The 24,998-nt window shown below is 26.2% G+C and overlaps 1 protein-coding gene across 3 annotated transcripts in view; it reads right to left on the reverse strand.

Annotated features, from left to right (window-relative positions):
* Positions 1-24,998, reverse strand: part of LOC136075242 (multidrug resistance-associated protein 1-like) — a 146,071-nt gene that overhangs the window by 65,014 nt on the left and 56,059 nt on the right. For all 3 annotated transcript variants that reach the window (XM_065787784.1, XM_065787785.1, XM_065787786.1), the window contains 4 exons: positions 15,736-15,819; positions 10,607-10,736; positions 10,173-10,471; positions 1,656-2,168 (listed from right to left, as the gene is read on the reverse strand). In XM_065787784.1, coding sequence (XP_065643856.1) covers positions 1,656-2,168; positions 10,173-10,471; positions 10,607-10,736; positions 15,736-15,819 — 1,026 coding nt within the window. The remainder of the gene's footprint in view (positions 1-1,655; positions 2,169-10,172; positions 10,472-10,606; positions 10,737-15,735; positions 15,820-24,998) is intronic.

Here is a 24,998-nt window from a genome sequence, read left to right on the forward strand (position 1 = left end):
TTTTTCTTTCAAAACTGTTTAATTATTTTCTTTCATATTGCAATAGTCTTATTAGATGTACATCGGTTCACCGCTAAGAGCTCTGATCGCCGCCATCTTGGAAGGCCAATTTTTGCTTCAATATTTTTTCGAAAACAACAATAGAATACGCTATCTAGTTATATTTTGAGATCAGTGGTTTAAAATATACTAAATTATAGTAAGAGTAAAACACTTACTTTAAATGAGCTTTAACTCCACTGGTGCTACCTTGAGACAGCTTAATCACTTTTTTGCACTTATTGCACTCAGCAAATCCTGATTTTCTGCCAGAGCCAGAGATGTTATCCTCTTCTCTGTCTAGCTTGGTAAAATAATTCCAAAGAGACATTGTTTCTTGAAGATGGTTTGATTCGGTAGTGATTTTGGTATACTAATCAGATCACTGAAGAACTTTGAGGTTGTTAGTCTTTCTTGACTTTTGTCAAGCTTATATAGGAGACTAATTTAATTTTAGAGGGTAATTAATTATTTAACAACTATCTGACTTGATAAAAACAAAGTAATTTTTTACCATAATAATTACCGCTTATACAAACTTTTATCACAATTTACCGAAATTACCGATTTTTACCGCTTTTACGCAGTTTTACCGTATTTACGCAATTTTACCGTTTTTACGCATTTTTACGCATTTTACGCATTTTTACGCATTTTTACCGATTTTACGCATTTTTACGCAATTTTACCGTCTTCTGTTACAAGAAAGCGTAAAAATGCGTAATACGCATTTTTACCGCATACGGTAAAAGTGCGTAATACGCATTTTTACCGCACTGCGGTAAAAATGCGTATTACGCGTTTTACCGCATTTTACCGCATTTTACCGAAATTTTTTTACCGCCGGTGCGGTAACGCCGATGCTTAAATTACATATTAAAATCTACCCTATTTTTATGTACAACACAAAACATAAAAAAATTTTTTTTTTCTGTTACCGAGGAAACAATGTGCTTTTTTCTCAGTACTTCTCAATCTGATTTCAAATATATCACGCCAAAAGATATTTTAACCATGGCAGGTATCAATCCTTCACATTTAAAGTAAAATCCCTAATATTATCACGCAATATTAGAGACTTTACCTAAAAATTTCAAAAGGTTTTAGAAAATATAAACCTACTCATATAAAACTTATTGACAAGTAATATAATGAAAATATGCTTAAAAGTATATAAATTAATTGGTGATAAACATATATTTTTAATAAACAAAAAAAATTTAAAAATAGTTTTGTTAAAAGCAAACATTATTTCAAAAATCCCTTTAAAAGTGTTTTATTTCAGACCCAGACTAACACATCAATGAAATTTTTTTTAAATATTAAGGTCTTTAAATATTAGGACCATAAAAATTAGAGGCTTTAAAATAACTTTTTAAAAAAACAAACAAAAAAAGAAATAATGGAAGAAATTAAAAACAATTAAATTTTCAAAATCAAAATCAAAAGTACTTTAAGAAAACTAGCAACATAAAAAAAGCTTTTTCATTTGCCGTGACGCAGTTACTTATTGTATATAATGTTTTGTTGCATAAAATTTATTTTGTAATATAATAATTGTATTTAATACATTTTATGAAAAATGTTTATCGATGAGTCGTCTTAATATATCTCACCTGAATTAAAATGTATACCACTCCAATTAAAAAAAAAATTGCTAAAAATATAGGTGTAGTATAGGATATTATTGCTATGGTGCTAAGTAACGTCAACAAACATGACACAAATGATTTAAGACTTTTGGGAATTGATTCATCAATTAAGTTAATATCTTTTGAAAACCTATTAACTATTCTTCCCATTGGGGTGGTCTCAAAAAAAATCATAGGACATCGAAGAACATTTGTTAGAAGATTGTAATGAAGAGCTTTTGATGCGTTTGTTACTCCAAAACAAATTATATAGGCTTGTAACCATGAAGATAAACCTTGCCCTATACCAAGGGCTCCATAAATGCCTAAGTACATATTTCTTGTTTTTTCTAAAACATTTTTATCTGAGCTCCACTCAGCTAACCATACACGTGAAGAAAGTGAAAATCCTTCTGTAATTAAACCAAAACAAAGAAATATCATAGTTATTAAAATACCAACACACCTTGCATAGGTCCAATATACAGATTGATTCACCTGGTAAAAAATAAAAACAACGTTATATATACAAACATAAAAACAACGTTATATATACAACAATCCAGCGAAAATTTCTTGTAAAAAATAAAATTAGGATCGAGAGAAATTCGTATTTATTGATGTTTATAAAATAATAGTTTACATACTCTCATACATGATGTCTACAAGCAAAATAATATATATATATATATATATATATATATATATATATATATATATATATATATATATATATATATATATATATAAATTAGTAAAAAACACTTATCTAATTTTTATCTTCTACTTGAAGTTTCACCATTGCTGGATCATCAGGTAGAGTTCTTCCTGATGAACTCTTCCTGTTGATCCAGCAATAGTGAAACTTCAAGTAGAAGATAAAAGTTTGATAAGTGTTTTTTACTGATTTATTATTGCTCTGTTCTTTAAGATCATTGAGCACTCTATTTGTAAAATACACTAACACAATTTACATATATATATATATATATATATATATATATATATATATATATATATATATATATATATATATATATATATATATATATAATATATATATATATATATATATATATATACATATATATATATATATATATATATATATATATATATATATATATATACATATATATATATATATAAATATATATATATATATATATATATATATATATATATATATATATATATATATATATATATATATATATATATATATATATATATATATATATGTAAATTGTGTTAGTGTATTTTACAAATAGAGTGCTCAATGTTCTTAAAGAACAGAGCAATAATAAATCAGTAAAAAACACTTATCAAACTTTTATCTTCTACTTGAAGTTTCACTATTGCTGGATCAACAGGAAGAGTTCATCAGGAAGAACTCTACCTGATGATCCAGCAATGGTGAAACTTCAAGTAGAAGATAAAAATTAGATAAGTGTTTTTTACTAATTTATATATATATATATATATATATATATATATATATATATATATATATATATATATATATATATTATATATATATATATATATATATATATATATATATTATTTTGCTTGTAGACATCATGTATGAGAGTATGTAAACTATTATTTTATAAACATCAATAAATACGAATTTCTCTCGATCCTAATTTTATTTTTTACAAGAAATTTTCGCTGGATTGTTGTGACGTCTTCAGATTAAAATTTTTTTTTTTTTTGTTAAAATCTTATTTTTAAAACGACAGTTCTATTTTATGTCCAAAATTTTGCTGAAACATATTGTCCATCATCTAAATTGAGACCATTTTGTTAAGGGGCACATTGGTGTTACTGTATTTTAAGTGCCTAATGAACTTTCCTATCAAACTTTTTTCATCAACTTTTAGAGTTCTTCAGCTGTCTCAGCTAATTTGTGCACAATGTCTCATGTGTGTGACTAATGCATACTGTTCATTTTTATTTCCTATTGTACTGTTTTTGATCAGCCTGGGCAATGTTAGGTACGCTAGCATGACTGTCATCTACGCATCTAAAAAATGACTTTAAATCAATAAGTGGATTGGTTTTCAGTGCTGTATTAAGTGCTGCATTAGCATTCAAGTTAAGGCAATATCAAACCATGACCCAAAAATTTTAAATGGAATATTAAAGGGTTTCGTACAAAGAGCATTTAATGTATGCAGTAAGAAACATATAGAAAATAAACTGAGATCTCTTATTCAAGTATCTGCCGAAAATAGCTCCAAACAGTCCAATCTCATAAAAATCATTATAGAAATAAAGCGAAAGAACGAAAAATTACTAGTGACTACTAAAAACATTGAAAACGTTACCAGTTCGTATCAAATGATTTCATTACCTTGAGTAGCAATATTGTCTCCCAAAATACGTAAGGTGTTTAGGAAGGCAGGGTATAAAACGGTCTTTAAATCAAACTTCAACCTAGAGGCAATATTAAAATCAAGAAGTAAGTCCAAACTGCAAATGAATAGCCACCCAGAAGTCTATCTTATTAAATGTCATTGTAACAAAAAGTATATAGGTAGAGCAAAAATGCAAATTAAAACACGCATGCAGCAACACAAAAAAGGTGCAATAGGAAATAAAACAGAACGATCTGCATTAGCCACATACATGAGACATTGTGCTCAACAAATTAGCTGGGACAGCTGCAGAACTAAAAGTTGATGCAAAACTGTTTGATAGAAAAGTTCATAAGGCACTTGAAATACAATACCACCAATGTGCCCCTCAACAAATTGATATCAATATAGATGAAGGACAATATGTATCAACAAAATTTTGAGCACTACTTCTGGCGCACTTACGTCAGAAAAAGATGAAATCATCCCATTGACATTAAATGGAACTGCCGTTTTAAAAATAAGATACAAACAAAAACAAACAAAAAACTTTTAAGCAGAAGACGTTGGTCACAACAGTTCAGCAAAAATTTCTTTAAAAAAATAAATTTATTATGGAGAGAATTTCATATTTATTGATGTTTATAAAATAATTGTATATATATATATATATATATATATATATATATATATATATATATATATATATATATATATATATATATATATATATATATATATATATATATATATTTGGGTAGATTATAAAACACCAAAGTCAATAAAAAAAAGTACCATAATAACTCTTTTGGTTCCTTTTGATGTATGTATCAAAGAAAATATATACATTTTTTAAATAAGTACTCTAATGGTTGGTCCCAGCAGTCCGAAATTACAACTATTCATACATTCGTACAAAAGTTTAGTACATATGGAGGAGGCAGGGCCACCTACAAGTATTTCAAAAATACCGTAAGAGATATATTATAAAAATACATTTTGTTTTAGATTATATTTTGTTTTTTTGCAAAAGATAATGAACATGGTCAGTGTTACCCATTTAAATACCTGTTATGTATATTTGGGAGGTTATGGGGGCGGCACACAAATAATTTCTCACGTATTTTAAACTGAAAATATTTTGCACAGTCACTTACAATAAGAAGACCAGTAACATAAATTTTAAAATCTAATATAACAAGGATATAAATCCCAGTTTGACGAACTGATTTTAGCCATTCTGTTTCATGTTTTGTTATTTTTAATAAATCAAAGAGCAACCTGCTTTTTGGACCAACGAAATCTTTATTTTTTTTTATATTTTATTTTCATTGTCAATAAAAGTTTCAGAACTCAGTTTTCCCATCTTATTATTTGTAGGCCTAACTGTTTAAGGTAATTTTAAAACTAATTTATGTAACTGATCTACAGGTAAACATTTATCTGCAAGACACAATACCTTATGTTTTTCATTTAAATATCAAACTTTTTCTTTAAGTGACTTCAATACAACTTTTGTTGGTTCAAGACAGAACTCAGAGTTTTGCATCATTTCATTAACAATTTTAGGATCTAATGAAGGTGCTGTCGCAACGATAAGAGCTTTAATAAATCATTAAACATGAAACAGTGCTGTACATGAAGCCATTTTAGGATTTCCCTCTTGCAATGGTATTATATTTGGGCAAAAGCTACTAAATTGTGGCATGAAGAAGGTCATAAGTTAGATAATAAACTCTCTGTGCCATAGTCTTGACATGATGTTAAGGCATTAGAAATGTATGTCTTTCCCTCTGCCACCTAAACAAAGAACTGCTGATTGTATGAAACACTAGAAGTCATTTCTTGGAAACATATCCTTATTGAGACAATTTCGAACCCTAATGAATCAGAAGCCTAAATTTTCATAAAAAAAGACTTTATTATTAAAACTTATAGTCAAAAGCATTATTCTAATAAAATACTTCATTTAGAAATATAATAATCATATGTCTTTTCAGAGCTGTTACTTATAAGTGAAGCAAGATTTGCACTCAGTGCAATTGAACTTAATCCATACCATGATGCTGTTTGGATTTTAATCTTAATCTTTCCTCTTTTTTTTCAGAAGAAAAGTATTTTTAATTTTTCTAATAGGCTGAAGATAATATTATCATCAAAAGTCTAAACATTTTTTTGTCTCCTCAAATTTCTCAAAAACCAACTGTCTCTGTTTTCTTATAGACTCATTTGTTCTTTGAAAAACAAATTTATTTCTCTTTTTGTTTTGTTTCTTACAAATTTTTGTAAAATTTTATGTTAACCTTACATTTTTTGAACTCGTGTTTCTATTTGGTTGTTAGAAAAATCTTCATCTTTTTGTCTAGCGTTTAAATCTTTAGTTTTATTTTTCATAATAACATCTTCAGAGTTTTTTTGACATTATATACCTTTTCTAGCATTTTTGAAAAAGGTACTTACATAAAGGCAATTTTAAAATTGCTAAAGCTATAAATTAAAAACAATTTAATATAACAATAACCTGATACTCATGTAAGAATTGTCAAAAGAAATTCCTACTTTTTGCCAAATTGTCTTAACATTAGTACATTTTTGCAGAAAACTGCCTATTTCAGCACGTGGAGCCGTAAAAAAGTCACTATGTGGACATGAAGCTAAATTAACTGAAGAAATGTTTAGAAAATCAGCTGTTAGCATAAAATCTCTGTTAGGATAATATTATTTAATCATAACTTTTTAAGCAATAGCACCCTTACGTCAAAATATATAGCAAACTTTTTGGATTTGTTTCCCTGTGGTTCTGGGGATCGATATATATATATATGTATATATATAAAAGAAAGCAAGCCGTTGTTTGTAAAACCTTCCAAGCTTTTTTTAACAATTAAAAATCTTTTTTGCTATATTTATTTTTGAACTATAAACATATATGGCCAGATTGAAAGATTGAAAATGTATTGTGTTAAGAACTTTCCCAAAACTATAATGACGATAGCGCATTAAACCACTGAGCTATCATAATTGTGCATGTCATAGAAAAACAAACCTTTTATAAGTCTCTTTTTTCTCCCATTGCAATTAATTAACACTTTTCAAGCGGATTTTTTGAATAAGCGTTGCTTTATTGCATAACAATAAAGTTATTTTAAATTAGTTACTTAATGCATTTAAACAATATATATATAGTCAAATGTTAAAAGTAAGTTTGAAAAATCTACTTATATAAAGTTATATACAGAATCGTGTGTAATATAAGAAAACTTTTCTGATAATTACAAATCTTTTTTGCTTAAACTGCTTTGTTTTGATTTTTTGTTTTTATGTTATTGTATTTAAAAATATAAAAAAAAACGAAAAATATTGCCTCATCCAAGCAGAAAATTTGAATTTCCAATTTTAGATTTGTTATGACTCTCTACTCTCTTAATAATTTCTGCTTGCTAAAATTAAATCATCTTCTTAGTTCCACCATTTTAATAGCATTACATACAAATATCTGTAAGTGAAAACGTTGTTAGCATAAGTTAAGTTAGTGTGTAGTATGTTTATATAATGAGAAAACTTTAAAGTTTTACATTAACAATAAAGTCTTATTTGTAATATAGATTTTTTTTCTATATATAAAGCACGATTGAAAAATTTAAAAATTCATTAAGCTTAGGGTAGGAATGGAACCCTCTGAAACAATACTGAAAACAGCGCAGTTAGTTACTGGCTATCTAAGATGTACGTTTAGGAGAAAAACAAACCACTTTAAATATCTCTTTTAAGCATAGTAGTTTTTTTATTTCTTAAAGCAGTTTTTTAGAATGAATTATTTTTCAACGGTTTACTAAAACATATTAAAGTTAATATGGTAAAAAAGTAGAAATGATTGGCATGAAATAGATAACTGTAGAAATGCTCGGTTCGGTAAAGACCTAAATTTTACGGGTTTTACTGCTACGATATATATAAAGAAAAAGTAAAGAAAAGGTCAGTGTGGAATAGACTTACACAGACTTATATTTTTCCGGTCAGCTATTAATATTATAATATTATGATATAAAAGTTGTTTTAATGTAAGAATAGCTAAGGTAAGGGTTTTAAATACATAAAAAAGAAAATACTTGAAAAGTTGTAGTTTGTATGAGTCAGGAAAACCTGAAGAAGGGAGAGAGTAATAAAGTGTTGAAGCGCAGGAAAAAACTAAACGAATAAAAGCATCTAGACCATACAGGGATAAATATAAAAACAAGATAAGACTTTGCTAAGTGAGGAGTAAAGAATGGAGATAAATATAAAAAATTAAGAAGTTTGCACAACAAGGTAAAAACCATAGAGTATTTGGAGGCTTGACTTGGAACCGACAAAAAGGAATTAAATCTCCTCAATTGCTTGGATCGAGAAGGTTACGTAAGAAAAGTATTTATTAATGGACACAGAAAAAATTTTATTAGCCCAAGGATTGTCACTAATAAAATAACAAGATCAATGTATTTTCAGAATCACTAGGGTCTAAGACAAAATATAAATCAAGGAGTGAAGATAAGTGATTAGGGTTGTCAGGAAAACAAGTAAAAAATTTAAATACTGAGTAGGAGATTGAGCAATGCATAGTTATGTGTCAGCAGGCCAGTGGTGTTAGACCCAAGCCATTCAGTGTGATGAGCATTAAAGTCACTAATAACAATCTATTGGCAGAGAAGTAAAGCTAAAGGGCATGGTCAACTTGATCAGAAATTACATCTAAAAGAGTGCAGTCTTGGGAAGAAGGAGAACAATAAAGAAAAAAGAGAAAGGTGTCTTTTTTTTCATCTCACTTTTTTTTTGAAAAATGCTTCCCGTAACATGAGAAAATTATTATTAAAGTTAGCAGATAAACACTTTCCAGCCTTTATTAAATTGCATAAAATTAAAGTTAGCTAAAGTTATACGAAAAAATTTGGAGTAAATAATAAAAGGCTACAATAATGCCTCGTTAATCAAAAATTGAAGATGTGATAAACCGGCCGGCCTCAATGCCATTAAACATTAAAATTATAGAGCTGTACCCTCAATAGAAGATAACAGGAATAGTTGCAAATAGCCACTATCAAAGAGGCACAAGCAAAAATCTATCAATAAAATCAGGAAGATTTTTGAAAAGAGTCAATAAGATCTAACATTCATCATCCTAGGCAGAAAAAAATGTAACACAGGTTTACATCTAGGCCAGCCTAATAGGTGAAGATGAGTCAAGGCTGGTCAACATAATTAATTTGGTCACTCCTAAAGTCTTTTCTTAGAGAGTCTTCTACAAGACAGTAGCTAGATGAAGTTAACACGTGTCAAAGATAACTATTTGTTATCAAGACACCGTCTCTAGCCAGGAGCTCTAAGGCAGAAAGTATCATAAGTTAAGTCAGAGTTTATCTTCCTAGCTTAGTTAAAACCAGTTACTTCCTGTAAGCAGCACTTTAAAGCATTGATGGAAAAATTTTGGAAATGCATTAGGAGAAACATTTTATATAAAAGAATATTAGAGATAAGGGTGAGCGTAGGTTTTAAAGCTAAAGTTACTAGTCGGTTACTAAACTTATACTGCATCAGAGATTTAAGCAGAACGCAAACATACATATAGAAACTTATGGGTGTACCGACACTGGCCAGAGGCTCAGACAGAAAAAAGATACATAAAGAAACTTAAGTGTGTATAAAAACAGTGGCAGAGGTTCAGACACAACATAAACATACATTTATTAATTTACAGGTGAGCGAACTCTGCGCTATGTAAATTTGTTATTCAAACCAGATATTTTAACAAAAAAACTGTGCAGATTCATGAAGTTAATAATAACCACTCAACTGGATATATAACGCCAAAACAACAAGTGCCTTTTGTTAATATCTCAACAAATAATTTGTTTTGGTAACTTTAATAGGCTCAAAACTTTTTATTGTTACTATTAATTTTAAATAAAACGAACAATGTTTCAGGTGTTTATTTAAGAGTAGTTAAAAAAAAATAAAAACATTAAATAAAAAACTTATAAATTATCAAATAAAAAAATATAGGAATTTTATCTAACTGATAATAAAGTGTATAAATAATGTCACTGACTCATAAAATAGTATATAAACAAAGAAACACAACTATTTAGACATATTATAAAACTACCTTTCCTGTCGTAAATATCTCATCAGAAATGAGAACTTTAGTTCGATTGGAGTCTTTTAAAAAATCAATTTTTTCGCGCCGCTTGAGTATTTCTGAAGCTTCTCTTTGATACAATTCATTTTTTTCAAGATCATAATAGTTGCCCATATTTATATTAAGCTTCATTTTTTGAAGCACTTTTAAACACTCGTCAAAGCTGAATGCAGCTAAAGCACAGTTTGTAAAAGCTAGAACGTAGTGTGAGATCTTGCTTATCGGACTAGTGAATTTTCTAACAACTTCAAAATTAACTTTGAGGTCTACAAAAAAAAAAAAAAAATTGAAATAAACCTGAAAACTCAAAATAAATCTGAAAACTCAAAAATAAACCTGAAAACTCAAAAAATATAATTATAAAAAGTTAACTAAAATATAAAGTTGTCATTTAATATTACCCTTCACACTTTCATTGTTTTCAACTGTATTTGTTCTTTCAACTTGGTCTCTATTGTAAACACCATGGTACAAATCCTTGTAAAAATCAGCGTTAGCACTATTATTTATTAGTTCTTCATAACTTCCACACTAAAATAAATGTTAAAAAAATGAAAAAATAAACTTACAGTGCATACTAAATATATCCTTGCGGTTCAACATTGTTCATTTCAAAATTATCATTTTGAAAATCAAACTTCTTTTTAAAAAGACTTTAATTTTTTTGTTTTTGTTGTTTGTTTTTGTGTTTGTTTTTAATAATTTTACTTTTTATGTTAATCAAGGGTTTTTAGTAAAATCTAGTCATGTATTTACTGAGAAAAAGTATCATTTTTGATAGTAGGGTTCTTTGATACCAAGTTTCTTTGATATCAGAAGCTTAATTTAAAAAGATCGGGTTAAAGAACATAAAGAACCTTAAAAGCTATTTAACTTATTTTTTCTTTAAATTTAAAATCATTTATAATACCAAAGCTACTGTAACTTCAGTGGATTTTTCAAAAAAAAGTGGTTTTAATGATAAATTTAACAATTTAAGTGGTTAAAATATGAAAATATTATTTTAATAAAAAACTTATGGAAAATAAATCAAAACAGTTATTTAAAAGCGTAAATATAAAATAAGATTGTATAATTATGCTTTGTAAAACTTTTATTTTATAATTTGATTACAAAGTTTACTAAATCAAAAGGTTTATTTAACTAGAAATGCTAAATTATTAAACAGAAGTTTTACAACTTTATTTTGAAATATGTAAATGCAACATTATGATATAAAATACAAACTTTAGATATATATAGGAATATATTAAAGTATTTTATATATAATTTTTCAAATATTAGTTTTATTACACTTATTTCTAGTTTTTGTTAAAGTTGAGGGGTAAAGCATAAGTGGCGATGTCGTTTGTTTGACGGGATATACTAGTTATTAGTACTGATCCTCATCAAAATGCCAGTAATAATACACGCGACTCTGAGGAGATGTTTATTACTTAATCACTACACAAATTATGTTTACGAATTAGCATGTTTTTTTTTCAATTCGCTTTGTTTGTTTTTGTTTGGTGATATATTTGTTGTATATCTTTGTTCATCTTAAGTTTTTATTGAAAAATTAATTTTTAATTTTTTATTATTGTAAGTACTGCTTCTGTGTCTGTCTTATTTTTGTCATTATAATAATATTTTTTTAAATATTCTTCTAGTAATCTTTGTTTTTGTCTTGACAACTGTCGCAATATACTTTGTTCGAAAAATAATTCTACTCTATTCAAATTAACATCATTTTTCCGTCAGACGTTCACTGGTCGTGTAAGACCATTCGGCAAATTTATATGCCAAAATTTTTAAATAATATTAGTTTTATTATATTTATTACTACTTTTTGCGACAGTTATGAATTATAAATTAAGATTCTTATTTTTATAGAAACAGACAGAAAAAGAATACTTAAGTTTTTGTTAATACTGCTATTATTATTATTACTGTTGATATTATTTTTATTGTTATTGTTGTTATTGTTATTGTTATTGTTATTATTATTGTTATTATTATTATTATTATTATTATTATTATTATTATTGTTTAATGTATTATTAATTTTTGTTGTGGATTTAAACTGCATAGTTATTTTTTTGCTTAAGCCAAGTTTGTAAACATATCAATCTGATCCACATAGTCGTGGGATTTGAAAAAAGCAAAGAGCTTCTAAATTTCTAAAAAAGAAATCAAGATGTTAAAGACAAATGAAAAGTGTTTAAAATGCTGCTCTCTTAACAATTTTTCTTTGAAGTGGAAAAACAATGAAGTTCAAAAGAGGCTTATTTATTCACCCTCCACTGAAAATATATACTTTTTCTTCTGCTTGCTTCTTCACAATTCAGATAACAAATTTATAACTGAGTTCGATGACTGGTCACATGGACAGCTTTCTATACAGAGGCATGAGCAAAACAAACAGCACGCTAAAGCAGTTCAGTGTTATTTTGGAAAAACTACAATAAAAGCGTCAAGAGCTAATTACTTTTCACTGCTTGTCCACTGTGACCAAATTACATTAGTTATTCAATATATGAGCAAGGAAGCTGTTGTAAAAGAAGGATTTATTGGGTTTGAATTTTATTGTGAGCATAATGGAAAGGCTATGGCAGATGCAGTCAAGATAAAATTAAACAGGTGTGGCTTAACCATTAAAGATACTCATGTTCAATCATATGGCAATAAATCTAAAATGTCTGGAAAGTACAACGCCCTGAAAGCACAACTGAAATATGAGAAACCAAACTTTGACATTACTCCTAGTAAATTCTTCATTCTTCAAGTTCTTAGTAATTTGCCATTCCAATTGTTTCTCTCCTCCAAAGAATCAATTATCAGTTTTATTTAGGCATTTTATCGGGTGAAATGCATCCAATGGTTTTAAAACTGCTGCCGGCAGGAAATGCAATATTCTTTGATGATAATGCCCCTCAATATCTATTACCAACATAATTAAACCAATACAAAATTTGAATGGAAATTAAGCAATTTTTATGTAACTCCCAATATTTACAAGTGTAAAGAAATAATTAAAAAAGTCCAAGAATCTCTCTACTTATTGAAATGCAACCACCACACGATCTAAAAGGTCGATCTATTATTGTATGAATTGACTCACCTACATCACATTTAAGCCAATTTCTAAATTTAATTCCAACTCCTAATGTACGGAAACAAAAAAATTTTGTAAAAGATGATTGGGATTTTTAAAGAACAGTTACAAGAAAAGTAGACTTAAACAGTATTATATTAATGTGTGACATTGTTAACCTTTACACCACAATATCCCATGACCTTGGATTAAAAGCATTAAAACTATGGGGTGAAAAACATAAAAACCTAACACGTGAACAAACTACTACTAATTTCATTATAGAATCAGCATCCTTTGCTAAAGAAAACAATAATATTCTCTTCAATAACCAATTATTTCACTAAATTACAGGTAAAACCATTGGGACAGAGTTTGCATTAGACTATAGATGTCTTTCGATATGCTATTAAGAAGAAGCTATACTTTTTTTCTAAAGTTTTACAAGGGTTTTTTTGAAGGACATAGTTCAAAAAGTTGAACAGTACTTCTTTAGATGATGGTTTTAACATATGGCCTAAACATCTAGATGTAGAAAAATTTAAATTGTCACTTTCTGAATTAAACAAGTCAATTATTTTCACAATTGACTCTGGCATTGAATTAGTTGAAAAAAAGTAAATATTTATAACATCATTAACTTTTTAGACATTTCTGTTATTCTTCAAAATAACACCAAAAGTTATATAAGTTTATAATATATATTATTATTTACATATTATAAACTTATATAACTGTTATATTTTATAAAGAAACAAACACTCATGATTAATCATGATTTTAATTAGTTTGTGTCTATACATCGTAAATATTATGCGAAATGATACTTACTATATTTATTATTTTCAACTACTATTTTATCATGTGATATGTTTTTAATTTTATTTTTTTCTCTCTTTCTTACACTCTCTTTCATTTCAATATTGTACATTCATTTTAAACACTTTATAGTCTTTGTTGCTTTTTTTGTGTTGTGTTTTTGTTTGTTACGTGTTTTTTTGTATCAGACGATGAAATTTTATAACAGTCACAATATTATTGCAAGATTCAAATTGTTATTATTATAACTATCTTTGTCATTTTTATAATTATTATTATTATTAATATTATTTAATATTGCATTACTCTTATTGTTATGTAAACTTGATAATTGTTATTATATATTGTGTTATTACATATTATTATCACATATTATTTTAACAGTATTATTAAGATTATTAGGTGTATTTTATAATTTCATTGTTTTTTTTTTCTTTTAATTATGTAAATTTTTGTTTTGCATTATTTAATAATATTGTCATTGTTGAGTTTATTATTTGTTTATTTTAATTAAGGGTCACTTCTTTGATTCGTTTTTAACTATATAAGTGACACCTAACTTATCGTAAAACTATAATTAAAATTGCAATATTTAAAGTTTGGTTAAATAAATTAATGAATAAATTAAACTTATAAAATAATTTTTTATTAAGTTTTAATATTTTATTATTATTTAATTGTTGTAAATCAATATCAATTAAATCATTATTAATTGTTAAATAAATTATTGTTAATTAATAATTAAATATTGATAATAATTACTTTATAATATTATTGATTATTATTATTTATTAATTAAATTATTATTAATTAAATTATTGTTAGTTAATAATTAAATTGTATTTAATTATTAATTAAATGATTTTTTTTTAATAATTATATTATTATTGATTATTAAATAAACTATTATTAATTGTTAATTATATGATTTTAGTTGTTAATTAAATTATTAATAATTATTTTTAATTTCATTATTATTATTATTATTATTACTATTATTAGTTATTTTAAATATTTAGTATTTTAATAATATTTAATTCTTATTTGATTTAATTTGAATATTGTATAATATATAATAATATAATATATAATATTTTTGTAATTAGTTATTATAATTATTATTATATAGTATACAATAGTTACTATAATTATTTTGGTTAATAAATATAATAATTATAGCTTAAATAATTAACTGAGACACTTTTAAATCATTTATTAGATTAAACTTTAAATTGAGACGCTTCAAAATTAAAAAACATTTTAATTTTATGCTTTTATTTTTATTGCTTTATGGCTTGCTTATTGTTAGTTTTCTCTGCTTTTTATTTCTTTATGTGCAATTTTAAAACACGCAAATTATCAAAACATGCAACGTGCTGTGGCCAAGTTGTCAAAACGAAATACTGTGTGTGTGATCATACAAAGTGTGTAACCGTATATCTTACCAGAGATAGCTTTATACCTATTTTTATATTCTTTTGAATAATTTAATATCATTTGAATAAATAACATATTTAGAATTGCAACTACTAACAACATTGGTAGCAACCCTCCTTATTTAAATTAAAATATGTAAACAATTAAAATTACCTATAATATAATATTGAATAAGATATTTATATAATAATATATTCATACCTTTAAAATTTTGTTTTCAGATAGAACAATGATTTGATCAACATAAGGAAGGTATGTCAAATCATTTGTAACAAATAAACGAGTCTAAAAGAAATTTAAAAAAATTACAAGATCAAAAACATTTAAACTGAGATTATATTATTACTTGTAATAATTATGTATATATATATATATATATATATATATATATATATATATATATATATATATATATATATATATATATATATATATATATATATATATATGTATATATATATATATATATATATATATATATATATATATATATATATATATATATATATATATATATATATATATATCATACATCTGAACGCACTATTTTTTTGGTACAGTGTATTGAGTTTAATCCTAACATTATATTCAATACGCAACTTGTATATAAACTAAAATAATTCGATAAAAAAATGCTAATAAAAAAATTAGATGTAAACAATTATCTTTCAATCTATAGTAAGCAAGTAATATAACTTTGATTTTAAAATTCATATACCATGTTAAAAGTTTTTTATCTATAGTATTATTCCTAAGGTAGTTGAAAAGAAAAATTATGAATTACTTTAAAAAAGCTAAAACTGTTACATTATTAGGTGAAATCTGGGATAGATGTATTTTGGCTGATTTTTTTGCCTTATGTTGCCTGGTTACTTTTGCCGATTTTAAATAACTAATAGTTCTTGGTCTTCCATGATCGAATGGCCTACATAATGCTGAAAATATTATTTTGGTTTTGGAACAAATATTAAATTTATATGATTCCAATAAATCTAAAGTTGATGGTTGAGCAATGATCGTAAATGTGAGCAATGTTGGTAAAGCATTTCTTAAATCCTCGAACATTATATTCTGACTTAGAAAATTGGGTTAAAGAAAAATTTTCTTGATGATAGCAATTAGAATGATCAGGAACTGAAAATTTCACCTGAAAACAAAATTGATCCTGAAATAAACGAATTGCTTACTGAAGAAAATCCAAATGGTATTAAATGTCAAACTATCGAGATTAATGCTGAGACTGATGCTACTAGAGTTGATGATGGTGACAATTTTGAGTTTGGGGATCATAGTAATATTGATCAATTAGAGTTTAATGTCGGCAGCAGAAAAGTCTCTCAATTTGCATGTGCAAACCACAAGTTTAACATTTCTATACGAAATACCGTGAAGTTATGCAAATGATTGAAAACTGTTTTGTTATTGCTTTTTTCATTTGCGAAACAGATTCATCAGACAAAAAAAAAATAATTTTTTAACAACAAAAAAAAAAATTAACAAACACAAATTTCACTTGTTAGCCATCAAGCTTTTTAATGTTGATTTGTTTTTAAATAGAATATCAAACATTATTGTTTTGAAACAGTAAAATGTCCAGTTGCTCAAGCAGAGAATAAACTCTATTTATTATTAATTCTCCTAGCAGGTAAGTTTACACTTTTGATTAAGGAAAATTCCATACATATTGTAAATTTGGTACCAAGTTTCCATTTGTTAAAAATGAAATAAGACCATAATTTTACCAACAAAACTCATTATAATGAAATTTGGTTTGATAGAAGAAGAGAATTGCCGTATCTTTATAATTTGCGTCTTATGTTTTATAATATACAAACATTCTCTGTATATGAAGAATGTTTTAGCATATGCAGTCTAGTTTATTGAAAAAGAGCCAGCAACATTACAGAAGAAACATTATTAAATTGTGCATTTTTTAATATACTTAACTATACTAACAAACCAAATTACAAACAAATGAAGAATATTTGCTTCATTTGTTTGTAAATTCTTTCATTTATGAGTTGAAATTACAATTTTTAAACTATAATTTATTTTTAGAATGGAAATATACTTTACAATGAAAAAGTTACATATATTTATGTACATGATGAGTTGCTTATGAATTATTAAACTCAATAGTAAGTTGCATATTGAGTATTATACACAAAAAAATGTGTATAACAAGTTGCGTATTGAGTTTGATGTTAGTATTAAACTCACATCACGCACACACACACATATATATACAACAATTCACGAAAGTTTAAACAATTGCAGAATTTTTATCAAGTATGTTTGGTTTTAGTTTAATAAAAAAAACTGTAAAATGATATCAAATTAATTTTTTTTATTTATTTAAGAAAAAGTAACTAGCTTTAAAATGAATATGAAAATCAAGAGATTTGCGGCCGGCGATCGAGAGGCTAGCTAAAGAGAAAAAGAAAGAATCGGCGATCACTCGTCTTCTAAATGTTCCGCGGCGCACTGTTGACGATTGCTTGAAGCGACTTAAAGAAACTGGTTCCATTGATGATCTTCGACGTTCTGGAAGACCAAAAGCTGCAGTTTCGGGTAAAATTGTCAAAAAAATTCGCGACAAGATTCGGTACAACCCAAAACGATCGATGAGACAAATGGCCAAGGATGAATGGATTTCGGAAAGTTTAGTTCGGCAAATCGTCCACAAAAAGCTTAGATAATACCCGTACAAAATTCAAAAAGCTCACAGACTTACTGATCAGATGAAAGCCACTCGTTTGGCCCGTTGCGAGGAGCTTCTCAAGCGATTCAACAAGCCGGCGAACGCCTCGATGATTCTCTTCACGGACGAGTGTCTCTTCACTGTCGAGCAGTTCGTGAACCATCAGAATGACCGGATAATCGCTGAAAACGTTCAAGAAGCAAACCAGAAAGGTCGAATTGCTACAAAGACAGCTCAACCCCAAGCAGTGATGGTTTTCGGAGCGATTACGGGAGACGGCAAGATGCCATTCGTTTTTGTCAATCAAGGAGTGAAAATCAGAGCTCAAAACTATCTGGATAGTTTTTTGACAACAGAGATATTAAATTGAACCAATTCATGTTTCGGACAGCGGTTTTGGACGTTTCAACAGGATTCCGCCTAGCCCACAAAGCAACGGTCGTCCAGGATTGGTGCCAATTTTCTGGGTTTCATCACACGAGAAGAGTGGCCTCCGAGTAGCCCGGATCTTAATCCCCTCGACTATTCCATCTGGGGAATTATGAAGGCCAAGGTTGGAACTGTTCGTCATCCAAATTTGAACTCTCTACGGCAAGCAATCGAAAATGAATGGGCCACTCTTGACGATGATTTGGTGTCCGTAGCGGTTGAAGCATTCCGCAAGCGCCTCAGGGCGTGTATCAAGACGAAAGGAGGACCTTTTGAGAACTGACTTGTTTTTGTTGTTTAGTATGTTATCAAGAATAAATATTTAAATTTTTGGCACATTATGATAGTTCGACGTGTTTTTACGTCGTAAATACTGAGTGCGGGAACTTTTTACGCACCCTGTATATATATATATATATATATATATATATATATATATATATATATATTATATATATATATATATATATATATATATATATATATATATGTATATATATATATATATATATATATATATATATATATATATATATGTATATATATATATATATATATATATATATATATATATATATATATATATATATATATATATATATATATATATATATATATACATATATAAATGCAATATAGATATTGCAAATAGTATACAGATCCTATTAAGACAATGCCTGACTAAAGGCAACTATCTATTGAGTTGTCAAACAATCGTTTGAATTCATTCGTTGAAGAACAGTTAGTTATTGCATCATTGAGTGCATTCCAATGCTTAGCAACACGATTACAAAAAAAATGAAATCGTGGATCACAATTTCTGTTAAATTTGCGTACAAGTTATTCTCGTTTACCGCATCGAGCAGAACGAATGACAGGTTTAGTGTGCCATTTATGGATGGTAAGACCTTTATCGATTTTAAAATTTCAAATTAAGTCTCCTTTTATTCTACAATCCTCTTGTTTTCGAACTTAAAACATAATGCACCTCTCTGTGTAACCAAGATGTTTGCATATAGTTGGGACTTTAGTAGATCGTGTTTGAATTTTCTCAATAATCTTTATATTTTTAGTTTTGTAGGGTGACCATGAACTGATTGCATATTCCACGTTAGGTCTGACATATGTTTTGTATGATATGGTCCAAAACACTAAGTCTCTTGATATAAACGTTTTCTTCAACATATTGAGCGTTCTGTTAACTTTAATACTAGCATGGATAACTTGATGAAAATATTTAGCATCACTTGAAACGAATATACCAAGATTATTTTCTACATCTGATTTTTCCAAATCGTAATTTAAATAATTAGTTGTATCTTAAAGTGAATAGTTTGAGTGTGGGCTGTTTCTTGCATAACTTTACAATTTTCTAGGTTCAGCTTTATTAACCAAACTTTTGTCCATTCAGTGTTTTTATTTAAATCAGCTTGAATGATAGTGGTATCATTGGGAATACATTTTACTCGTAGCTAATTCATTAACTTACAATCATCTGTATATAGTTCACAGACACATTTTAAACTGTCAGGCAAATCGTTGATGTAAATTAAGAAAAGTATTGGGCCTAAAACTGAGCCTTGTGGTACACCACTAGTAAGGTGAGGGCAATCAGATATGTGTTCTCCAAGTACTACTGTCTGTAATATTAAAATACAGTAAACTGTATTGTCAATTTTAAAATTAAAATTAAAAGAAATTATAGTATAACAGAAAACATAACAAAAGTATGATAGAATTAATGATAAAAAAAAGAAAAACAAAAAAGCATTAAAAAATTGAAAAAATTTAATATTGTTACATGCATAAATAAACATAAATATAAAGATATATTACCCACATGCATAGATACACACATATTTGCATATAAATACATACATGCGTAGATACAATCACATACGTACATATAAATACACATAAAGTTACATATACAGCTTTAAAATTATATACATTTAAAAAAATTCCAAATAACATAAAAACTAAAAAAAATATATACCAATGCAAACAATACCCTAAAACATATAATAATGTGAACTACAATGGCAAATGAACAATACACAAGAATAAAAAAACAAATAACAATAACAACAAAAAAACAAACAAAAGTTCTTCAAAACTGATAAAATTAAAATGTTTCATATATATATACAGATTCGATATATATATACATATATATATATATACATATTTATATATATATAAATATATATATATATATCTTTTAAATTTTATATATGATAAAATATATTTGTATATACATTATATATATTATATATATACTATATATATATATATATATATATATATATATATATACATATATATATATATATATATATACATATATATATATATATATATATATATATATATATATATATATATATATATATATATATATATATATATATATATATATATATATATATATATATATACATATATATATATATATATATATATATATATATATATATATATATATTAATACGGTAATGAATAGTGCGCATAGTTACGCATAATGTTTCGCCTATTGTTCGTATTGTTGTTTACGGTTCTGTATTCTGTAAAATACACTATTTCTTAGTTTTTAAGAAGTTTCTAGACTTTTTTATGCGCGGTTACTTTTTCCATGCGGTCTTTTAAGTTAAGTCAGCTTGCGAATTTGAGATGATGTACTTTTATTCTCAAGCAGAGTTGATGTTGTTGATTGTTTAAAACAAAAATTTGAATAATCGTTTGTTTGTTGTTGGTTGTTTTTATTATTCTAATTTTTATAGCCTGTTTTCATTTTTTAGAAGAAGTTAGAAATAAAATGTCTGGTAAAATAGTTTTTTTAGTACAATCTAAACATGAATGCTGTAATTTATCTAATCTTTTAAATATGAATACTGTAATTCAATAGTGTTAGTGTCGTTTCACTTTCTTTTTTAATAAAGAACTTTCTAGGCTTTTCTAAAAGCGATGCTACTTTCTAGGATGCTACATTCTATTTGATTTTTAGTTTCAAGTGGAACTGATGTTGTTCATTGTTTAAAAACTAAAATTTGTTTGTTGTTCGTTGTTTTTATTTTTCTGTTTTTTTTATTAGAAGAAGTTAAAACTAAAATGACTGGTAAAAAAATTTTTTTTAGTACAAGATTTCTTTTTTAGTAAAGTGTTTCAGTTTTGTCTTCAGTCTTTTTAGATCATTTTAAGCAAGTATTGTTTCAATTTTTTAGAGCAGTTAGAAGGAGCTGAAGGCCTTTTTAGTAAGTATATAGTGTATAGTAGTTTATTTATAGTTTATATTAGTTTATTTAGTATATAGTAGTTTATTTATGGTTTATATTAGTTCAAGTTTATTTATGGTTTATATTAGTAAGTTTATTTATAGATTATAAATTAGGGTATTAGGATTAATGAGAATACAAATTTTTTTTTAGACAGGCTAGCTGACAGCGACTTAAGTAAGTTTTATCATTTAGATTTTATTTGAGTACAAATGTAGCATTAGCAATTTTATTGTATATAATTTTATCTCAATTTTTATTTTTAGACAGACAGGTAGAACTCAGTAAGGACTTAGATTTTGTAGATTTAAAAACATCTTTTGAATATTCTTTTAAAGCATTGAATATGTTTTAAATATTTTAATGAATTTTGTCATTTAGGTGTTGTAGCATCATTAGTTGGTGCAAATAGTAATGTCTTTTATTTTATTTTACAGCAAATAGTAATGTTTTTTAATTTGTTTTAAAAAGAATCAATAAATATTGTTTATTTAAACATAATCATCAGGATAAAATAGATAAGATAGATAAAATAGCTTTTTTATTTAATATTTTTTTATTTAGTTATAACTTCAGTTGCACCAGCCACAACAGGTAACTTCGTACATTTACTTTAATATACTTGAATTACATTTGTTACTTAACTTTTCAAGCAATAAATATTGTTTATTTCAACATTATTGTCAAGATTATATATATAAACTTTTTATTTGATAATTTATTTTAGTTGCTTCTGGATCAACTTTAATAATGGTAACTCATTAATTCATATTTTATTATAGATAAATGTAGTTAAAAAAATGTAAGTTGGAAATTTTTGTAGATTTAAAAGCAGTAAGCTTTTTTCTAAAGGTTCTTTCTATTTTTGGATTAAATCCACTATCACTACATTTGTTCTATGTCTATATAATATACTTTAATAATTTTTGTCATTTGAAAAAAATATATCAATGTTAAATTACACCAGGTTGTCGAAAATAGTTATAGTTTAATGATAATGTTGTAGACTGTTAGAGCAGATTATAGATCTTTGATCTATTTAATCTATTTAATAACCTACCACCAAAGGGAAAATTTACTATTAGTTGTTTGTTTCTTTTTCTGTTTAGTTGACAACAATGAAGAGAGAGGTAGTATGTTTAAAAGGATTTTTATTTTTTTATAAAGTAACTAAAATGTTTTTTAAAATATTGTTGTTGACTTAAAAGTAAAAGAGTAGGTTTTTATATTTTTACACAATAAGCCCAAGAACTTATAGTTCTTGGGCTTAACTAAGGTAACACTTAAAATTATATTGTCAATAATAGAGAAGAAATTTAAAATTCTCAGTAAGACAGCTTCTTATTATTTTACCTCAAGTTACTTAAATTAAAATTTATTTTCTTTAGTTGATCAAGAGAGAGCTAATAAAGGTATTAGTTACATTAGTTTAGTGAATTTATTTTTAAAAAGTTAAGTAGATATTTTAACGTCTATACATTTAAGTGCTTTTATTGTTTAGACACAGAATTGAAGACTGAAATAAGTCAGTGTTTTTGCTATTAAAATAATTGTTAATAGAAATTTGTTTATTTGTACTGTAACTGTAATTTTAAAACTTCAAGTACTAAAGCTTTATTTTCTTTTTTCTTTTAGGAGAGTTGGAAAAAAAACTAAGTATAAATTATGTGATTAGTATAGTTAAATAAAGCATTTATATCTGTAGTGAGTAAATAGTAAAATAATTAGTCTTTATTGGCTTTTTTATTCTTGATGGTTAAATTTATGTTTTATTTAATTTGTCTTATTTAATTTGTTTTGAGGCACATGAAATATTATTTTTACAAAAATAAAAAGTTAAATAAAAAAAGTGAAAAGTCATTTCTGAACTACAGACGTTTTTTTTTTGAACATTGTGGGGACACCAGACCCTTTATATTGACCAAACTTTGTTTCACATTGTTGCAGGAAAACAGTCTTTATACCTATGTAGATACTGAAAAAATTAAAAAGGTCTTACATAACTCATTTTCACAAAAAACTGGATAACCAACCTTTGTCTTCTGAGGTACAGATATTAAAATTTAAAGTTTTTTTTAGTTTTGGTTTAGTTTATAGTTAATTTTAGTTTAGTTTTAATTAGTTTTAGCTTCAGTTATCTTTTATCTTTCTTTAAACAACTTCATGGAAGAAATGAGGGGAATAGGTAAAAAAAATTATAGTTAAATATTTATTTATATGTAAATATAATTCTATCAATTATTCTGAGGTATATTTTTTGTCTTTAGTGTCTGGTAGAAGCATAACTGGTAGAGCTGTGTTTTAAATTTTATATATTTTTTACGGAGAAATATGTGCAATAGGTGAAAGAATTATTTAATATAAATATGACATTTTTAAACTGTTTGCATTTTACTCATATTTTAATTAAAATTAAATTTCTCACAAGTTTAACTTTTTTTAATTTACTTTTTTTTAATTTATTTTTAGTATCCTCTTCATCCTGTGAAAATGGTGAGGTTATGCTTTATATTTTGATTAAAAAAAAATTGTAAATATTTTTAAATTTTATTATATCCTTCTATTTGTAATTTTAGAGTCGTTAACATTTGAGGAATACAAAAGATATCGCTCCCAACACCCAGGGCCTCTCTCGGAGAGGTCCTTCAATAAGTGGCAAAGTAATGGCGGTATGGATGAGCCATCCTTCAAATGGAGGGCTCATCCATACCGGGGTGTTGGGAGACACCGAAGAAAAAACAGCAACCAAAAGGTTGTAAATGTCTTCTATCAGTGAAGGTATTTATAACTTTTTTGTTGCCGTTTTTTCTTCGGTGACTTTTTTTTATTTTTTTTAATTTGTAATTTTCTATTTTTTATAATATACTATTGTTTGTATTTGGTTTGTTTTTGTCTTTTTTAATTGAAATTTTATTTGGTTTTCACAAATTAAACATAAATATAGTTAAATTGATTCACTACCCAATCATCATAATAGGATGCTACATTCTATTTGTTAAAAATAATTAATTGGTAGTTTAATTTATTGAAAACACTGCTTTTAAAATTTACTATAAGCCAAG

This window comes from Hydra vulgaris, chromosome 01, assembly GCF_038396675.1.
Source record: "Hydra vulgaris chromosome 01, alternate assembly HydraT2T_AEP".
NCBI classification, from domain to species: Eukaryota; Metazoa; Cnidaria; class Hydrozoa; order Anthoathecata; family Hydridae; genus Hydra; species Hydra vulgaris.